The following is an 8,594-nucleotide window of genomic DNA, read 5'->3' as shown; positions in this document are numbered from 1 at the left end:
TTTCTGTTTGTTATGGGTTAAATTTATTTATTGATGGTGATCTGTGGTAGTTTTACGCTTGGAAGATTATTTTACTTTATTTCTGCTCATTTCTGGTTTAATGGAGCTCTTTATTATTCTTTGAAAACTTGTTTTGTGGAAAAAGTTAAGTTTTTAAAATTAATTTGTTGGTTTTAATTGTTCGTTTTTTGTTGATACAGTTTTTTCGTGGAAGCAAATAATATTCTATAACTTTTTGTTTTTTTCTATAAAAATCCATAAATTGGCTTGGTCTTTGTATGTTGGAGAAACTTTTTCAACAATTTTTAATCCTGACACAAATAGTATTGTTTAATTTAATTTAAAACCTCTTCAAGTTGACCTGAAAAATAAAACTTAATACCATGCCCAAAAAATTCTATTTATGCTCTTTGGCAACCTGGATATACTTACATTCTTTTGAATTATTTAAATTGTAAGAACAGAAGTAGTAATAGTAGTAGTTCCAAAAGTTTCAACTTAATACTCCCAATCGTTCTCGATATATTGCCGAGGTGTCTTCTGCTGGAATATACATCATACACACATTGATTTAGTGTTAAAGCAACCTTTAGTTTTAAGTTATAATGTGCCAATTGCATGATAGTGGGGGGGGGGTGAGAGACCCAACATCTCTAGAGACATAGTTACTGGACCGTTCTACTATACAGAGCAAAATGGCCTTCTCAAAATTTTGACTGTATGTGTTTGGAAAAGGAATGGACTTGGGAGGAGGGCTGCTTGTCCTACCATCTTTTTTTAGTATTAAAAAGGGTGCTAGAACTTTTGATTTCCAATCGAGTAAGCTCCTTTAAAATGTTCATTGATATTTCTAGCTATTATAGAGCGGCGCTGCCTATGATATTGCTTACACGGCCTTTTGAAAACCTGCATACGTATAGTTTTTTTGTTAAATAGAAACTCCCTTAAACATTCCCTGAAAGTTTCACCTTAATATATTTAGCGTCATTAGTTGCAGTAACTGTACTGTTAATATTAATAGTATATAAATAGTGCATTCTGGCTAGTTCAAAATCCGCCACAACTTAGGTTTAAAGGTCTAACTTAAAAATATAAACTGTTGTAGAGATATTGCTTTGTCACCCTTTTGAAAAGCTGCATGCTCATAGTTCGTTTCGTTTTAGCTCAACATCCGCCTACATATTCCTTGAAAGCTTCATCTTAATGCTCTTAGCTTGCGTAATAGCAATATTTGTAGCTTTAGTAACAGTATGCGCATATCACCTTTGGTTTATTCAACATCGCCAAAACACGCTGAAAGTTTCAACTTAATACCATCAACGGTTCCTGAAGCACTTCTGACACATCCTCTTAACAATCTATGTGGGCAAAGTGTGTCTCGAATTAGTTCCATACAGTTTCAACATTTCCCAAATAATTCGCCTTTATACCCTTAGTTTTAGTAGCAGCAGTAGTAGTACAAGCAGTAGGCCAGTATTAATAGTAGTAGCCTTAGCTTTAGTGGCAGTAGTAGTATTAATAATAGCAATAGTCGTAGTATGAGTAGAAGCACTAGCTTTAGGATGCAGATAATTCCTTTTGGTTAGTTCAATATCCCCCATAACAAGCCTTCTTAGTTTCACCTTCACACACCAAACTGTTCCTAAGATGTTGCTGTTACGTCCTTTTGACAACCTGCATACAGACGGCGTGTTATGATTCATTTTAACTTCGCTCCTCAAAATTTCACCTTCGCACCTTTACGCATACTTGTAATAGTAGCCACACTAGTAGTATTGGTACTAATAGTAATAGTGGTAGTGATAGTAGCAGCAGTAGTATTAACGTATTGCTTTTTGGTCAATTGAACATCCCTCTCATCAAGCTCTTGAAGTTTCAACTTTATTCAATTCGCCATTGCTGATATGTCCTTTATTATAACCTGTATATTCATATACTTTTTGAAATTTTCGTCTGAATGCTCTTAGCTTTACAAGTATTTGCAATAAAAGTAGTAGTAGTTCTAAATGTAGCAGTGATACTAGTATTAGCAATGGCGTGCACATATTGCCTTTTGGTCAGATGATTTTCCTCTTTAAGTATTCTCTGAAGTTCCAACTTTATACCAAAATCAATTCTTTTGATACGCTCTTTTGGCAATGTGCATGCACATAGTGTCTGTCGATTTAGTTTAAATTTCCCCTCAATATTATAAATGGAGTAGTGTGGTGGTAGTTGTAGTAATAGTGGTAGCATGCGAAAATTGCCTTTTTGATCATCTCCCTTGTTATTTCCTGAAAGTTCCGAATTAATATACTCAGTCATTCCTGAGTTACGCACTTTTGACAATCTGTATGCACATAACGCGTTTTGATTTAGTTCAACACTCCCGTCTTTATTCTCTGACCTGAATGCCCTTCGTCTTTTTGGAAAGTAAAGTTCAAAAATGCATACCTTTCTCAATAACATATACTATATGTAAATAATGAACAAATTGCCTAACTTACAGCCCTTTCCCTGAGGACTATGGGGAGGTTGACATCCCCAATGAAATAATTACTGGACCTTTCAACAACGCTGAACAAAATAGCTCTCTTAGATTTTTTATCGGATGTGTTGTGGGGAATGATGGACTTGGGGGGGGGGGGGGGACTGGTTGCCCTATATTCACTTTTGACTATCAAAAAGGGCACTAGAGCTTCCAAGTTCCAATCAAATAAGCCCCATCCGAAGTTTCTACGGCCACACGTTCCATAAAACTTTATGCCACGGGGCATAATCTAAAACACTTGCTCCTGGGCTCTGGTTTTTTTTTTTTTCCACCCTAGAGTCATTATTATATGGTCTTTGGACTGTTGTGAACAAAATCGCTCTCGCGATTTCGATCGGATACGCTTGGGGAAAGAGGACGTGAGGGGGGAGGATAGTTTTCCTACATCACTTTTTACTCTTAAAGGGGTTTTTATGGATCACCTCTTCCATAAAAACTTTATATCCACCCGGGGCATAACTTACAATCCTTGCCCCCAGACTCTGGGGGGTTATGTTAACTTAGGCAGCGCTATTGCAATGCCTATGATATCTTTTCACTGTGGACGGCCGTTGTTCGATTGGATAGTTTTTTCTTAATAAACAAGAAAACAAAGCATTTGAAAAGTTTGCAATTGCAACAATTTGAAAAATTTGACATCAAGACAATTTTTTGGACAATAACAAGTTAAAGAGGTTTTCAGAATGATGTTGCGATTTGTGCATCCATCCCCTCCCTCCATTTTTCAGGATTTTAATAAAAGAAAATTTGGTTTCCGAAATCTCCACGGAAACTAAAGCTAAGGAGAATTTAAGATTTGTATTTTGTGTACGAACGGCAATTTTTGGGAGATTTCAAAGAACCCAGTTTTCTGCTGGGGGAACCGAAAAGTTTGAGTAATAGTACAAGTGCTGACTCCGGCTTTATTTTTACTTCCTAGCCTAAATAGAAAAAGGAAAAAAAATGATAATGGTAATTTGGGTTTGATATGACGAGCCACAGAAAAAAAACTCAGCTATACTCTACCACTAGTAATGATAAAACGCTAAACGAGTGTCATAATAAAATCATACTTTAATAAATATATGTATATAATCACTGTTCAATGAAAAATAAATATAAGACACTAAACCCTCTTATACGTTTTCCATTCCGATTACAGTTACAAACAAGAATAAATCAGCTTAGCTACCTAAAAAATATAAAAATTCCTTAAAATACGAAACAACACGCGAAAACTGTATCAACAAGAAAAATTAGCCAAGTCTTATTTCTTAGAATTAGGCAGGTAGTTTGCATTCATGGTGTAGGAAGACATTTTAGTCTTCTAAAAAGTTGAGTGTATTGCTATAACTATATATTAGCCAATTAAATACCAAATCGACAGAGTGCATAATAGGAACAAGTAAAATCAATATTAATGAAGATAATAAAACGCTAAAATATTGTCATGATAGTCATATTTTCAATATTTTGATTAATAAAACTTGTACCCATACTAATGAAGATGAAACAGTGAAATAGTGCCAAGATAAATGATAATTATAATCAATTTATTTATGTCAAATAGGACGACAAGACCAGTTATTTGAGAAAATTTTTTACAAGGGCATTCCAAAAGTCAATTAATCTAATTAGTAAGTCGAAAAGCCACATTCAACAATAAACATTATTTAAGAAATGTTACAGTTCTAATTGACCCGGAAGACAGGTTTATTAATAAACGTCTTTAATACTGAGTATTGCCGAAGCCCATTTTTTTCTTTATATTAATGAGTAAGGAAATTTGGTATTTGATATGTTTATGATTATAATCAGTCGAAAGCTTGACAATAAAAATGAAATATTTGAACCGATAATAAATTAACACATTTTTAGAATGATATTGTTGCCCCTGCTTCGATTATTTAGAGTTCCCTAAAGTTTCCCAAAAGAAAATCGAGTTTTCCGAAATATCCAGCATAATGAACGCAAACGAGTCCATATAAGAAATTGACTCAAGTCCATGATTAAGTTAATAAAAGAAACCACAAGGATATTAAAAAAGAAGACACTTTACTACTTTATTAAGGACTGTGATTTTAGTAGATCAATTATTGGTCAAATTGACCAGTTCCATATTAAAAAAATAACAATGATAATAATGCTTTGATTATAAGAGACAAATATAATGTCGTAGGAAAACCAAGAAAGGAAAGGATATAATAAATGAAAAAATAAAATAAAATAGGTGAAAAAATTAGGAAATTTTATCAGCCAGTGATTAAACATGAAGACGAAAATAAGCAAATGTTTCGACAAGGACCTCCGCCAAGTCGTCCTCAGTGCTTTAATAAAAAAAAAAAAAAAAAAAAAAAAAAAACTTTCAAAGTATGCTTAACAAGAGGAGAACAGGCACTACATTCTTTCCTCTCTATGGTTTTCTTACGTAATGTATAGCCAGTGTGGTCTTAGATTGTATTTACGTCAAGCTTACGGGGAGAATTTGAACAATATTATGAGAATTTGAACAATATTATTTTAGAGTGTCTGTTCTCCTCTTGTGTAGCATACTTTGAAAGGGTTAGATTTTTTTTTTTTTTTTTTTTTTTTTTTTTTTTTAGCATTGAGGATGACTTGGCGGAGGTTCTTGTCGATTTATTTGCTTGTTTTCGTCTTCATGTTTAATCACTGGCTGATAAAATTCCTAATTTTCTCACCTATTTTATTTTTTCATTTATTATATCCTTTCCTCTCTTGGTTTTCTTACGTTATGTATAGCCAGTGTGGTCTTACATTATATTTAAATATAATGTTCTATGTTAAAAATTCCAAAGCCGTGTCCCTCCCCTTCAAATCTTGTGAAGAAGTGTATAACGCATCAAAGCTCCCTTTTCCCATAAGACAATGATGTTAGACTGCAGCGCCAACGATCGGTTCCATGTTTCGAAAGTTTTGTTAATAGACATATATCCGTCAACCCTGTTGAAATCGGTCGGCCCGTGATAAAAACAAATGAACATCAACAAAAGGAGACAAGCACTTGACTTGATGTGGCTTCTGGCTGAATATTAATTGACTTCCAAAAATTATTTAACACCCAATGCCGGTGTGTCACACCCAGTCCAGTAATAGTCCTTATTCTGCAGAAATATCAGTATTCAGTATCAGTATCAGAAATATCAGAAATACCCAGTCCAATAATAGTCCTTATTCTGCAGAAACATCAGTATTCAGTATCAGTATCAGTATCAGAAATATCCTAAATACCCAGTCCAGTAATAGTCCTTATTCTGCAGAAATATCAGTATTAACGCTAAAAAAGGGGCTAAAAAGAGATTTGGTCTGTTTTTCCAAAAATGTTAACAACTAAAATTTTAACAAGGGGGAATTAATAGATTTGGCACCTGAGAGGCTAATATATATATACACACACAAAGGGGAATATATATATATATATATATATATATATATATATATATATATATATATATATATATATATATATATATATATATATATATATATATAACTTGCAAAATGTAAATAAAGCATGAGCAATAAACTTGATACACTACATAAGGTTGAATTGCATGAGGTGTTTGTGATTAGACAGTTTTAAGTCAAAATCAGCTTTTTATCGACAAATTCATCCAATATTATTGTCAGACTAGAGTTTGTCTTATTCACAACTGATTGTCACGTGACATATCCGAATCTTGACAAATTACAGAAAATGTATGCCAGACTAAATAAATTCAAGGCAGGTTCTCAAATTGCATAAAAAGTGCCTGGTCATTTTTCAAGTTTAAAAGCAACATTTGAAAAACAAGCCTTTCTTTTCAGTTTAAACTACCCTGAGAATTACATGTAGGGACAACAATTTCCACAGGCGTATGACTTGGCTTATTTTTTATTGACATTACTGAACAAAACTAGAATAAAAAATGGCAATTTTTCCCGAAAGCAAACAATTGAGCTCTCATTTACGTTTACATATTTTAGGCTGGATTCGTTTCGGTCCTGATAGAACGACTTAATAAATAATTCGTTTCAATATGTAGATATTGCAAACAAGGCAAGGAAAAATGAAAACAAAAAAATAAAACTAATAAGGTGAATAAAATAATTAGATTTTGAAAACAGGGACCCAATAAAATTAAAAGACAGCAGCTAAAAGCACGACAAACACTCATCAGGTAAAAGTATTGGACGTGTCAATTTACAAAAAAATACAAATTAGTCAATACGAACAGTTTATATATTCAGATACGATTAAAAATCACAATGTGTCAATCACAACACATAAACTTGTTAACAGGCAACCAAAGTTTGCTCATCTGACTGAACTATCGGATAGTCGTCGTCATCTGTGAAAAGAAAAACAAGATTTTAGAATTGGAATGGATGTGAACATATATGACTGAAGACCTAATCACAATGAGATTTAACTAAAACTCTTTAACAATTTTTTTTTTTGGGGGGGGGGGTAGTAATTGCTGGTAGGTGGTTCAGTGACGACATCTACTTTGGGGCATCTGAAATTAAGATGGCAATGTTGGTAATGTAGAAAGTGTTAATTTACAAATTTTTCCGCTGCGTGCATTTGAAATGGTAATCTTTCTCGAATTCTAACAGACTGTGATTGAAATTATCTCTATTTAAGTTAAAACACATTTTTAAAAGCCAGTAGCTCGTACATTTTCTTATATCCCAGACTCAATTCTGAGTCACACTGAAAAACTCTAAACTAATACAGAAGCCTATGATTAACTCGTGAGTCAAGGATTGAATACCAACCCTAGTTTTTTTTCCACTATCACTTTATTCGTCCATCTGTCCTCCCTTCTACCTTAAGACATTTGTTCACATTATTATCCTCAAATATTTTCAGCTTTGGAGCTGGCTGATTAATGACTAACCCCTCATTAATGAGGTTTTTGCAAAATTCAGTTCTGTATATGGAGGTCTTAAAAAACATCCGTATGCAGTTTTTTTGCAGTAGGTGGCATGAAATTAAAAAAAAAGAAACGTGGGTGAAAAATCAGCAAAAAATATGCTACCACACAGCTTAAGGATGTGTAGCTTGCCTTTGGTAGTTGTCGCTGAGAATCAATATATTGATTTTAGATTTATTCACACGAAAGCCTTAATAGGCCATGGTGATACACAACAAACAAGCAAAAAAATACAACAACAAAACGTAAACTGACAAAACACTAAAACTGATTGTTAATGTTTTATTTTTTGCGGACGAAAAGTATTGCCAAATGTTAAGTAGTTAGTCTGGCTTGTTCAATTTCAAGGTTTGCCGTCGCAACACTGACGAAAATACTACTGTAATAACTGAGTCTCACTCAGACTAATTAAAGACTAATACAAGAGTCAAGAACTGAAGACCCTAGAAGCGGAAACCTATGCGCAATCAAGTTAATTCTGACGAACTTTCGTATTTTGACAAGTTGATCCGAGTAAACGGTTTATCAACACACAATATTTTAAGCATCTTAATATAATATTATGCATATCTAATTTAGTGAAAAGACAATGAAAAAATCTGGTGATTAGAATACCATTCTTAGAAGAAAGTTGGATAAACATAGTAATTATAGCATAATAGTGTTTATGCAAAATCAATTTATGTTTTTCTAATTGCGGAAAGTTTTCCAAATTATGTTTAACTTTCATCCAGCGAATTAATCGAACGTTCGACAAATTCCCTAATACAATCACTCAAAACCTGTCTCGTTAAAAATACACATCAGTGGCTATTAGCTAGCGCAGGAAGTCAGTGGGTTGTACAAACAATATTTTGAGGGATAATCCCTTTAGTAATCCCTTATGCAATCCGCTAAAATCCTTCTAAAATCCCTTATCAAATTAGCAATCCCTTGTAAAATCAAACGTATTTGGAATCTATAAGCGACAATTATTACTACCTGATGACATTTTATTTTTGGAAAATACTTTCATCAGAACTGATATGCATTCAAATCTTAGAATTGAATTCGCAGTACACTTTTACTTTATTTTACTAAACTCAGTTTATTTTACGAATAATTTACATATTTATTGTACAATTCAAGTGAATGCGCTTTAATGATTT

General features: G+C 33.1%; 1 protein-coding gene across 1 annotated transcript in view; it reads right to left on the bottom strand.

The window, feature by feature from the left end:
* Positions 1 to 5,152: 5,152 nt before the first annotated feature.
* The window catches only part of LOC148950640 (uncharacterized), a 140,387-nt gene continuing 136,945 nt past the window's right edge, over positions 5,153 to 8,594 (bottom strand). The window contains exon 30 of the mRNA XM_089092532.1: positions 5,153 to 6,858. Coding sequence (XP_088948658.1) covers positions 6,803 to 6,858 — 56 coding nt within the window. The 3' untranslated portion in view covers positions 5,153 to 6,802. The remainder of the gene's footprint in view (positions 6,859 to 8,594) is intronic.

This window comes from Artemia sp. Qi Xiang Cuo, chromosome 7 (genome assembly GCF_049724085.1).
Source record: "Artemia sp. Qi Xiang Cuo chromosome 7, ASM4972408v1, whole genome shotgun sequence".
Taxonomy (NCBI): Eukaryota; Metazoa; Arthropoda; class Branchiopoda; order Anostraca; family Artemiidae; genus Artemia; species Artemia sp. Qi Xiang Cuo.
Note: the sequence above shows the minus strand (reverse complement) of the source record. Positions and strands in the feature narration are given on the sequence as shown.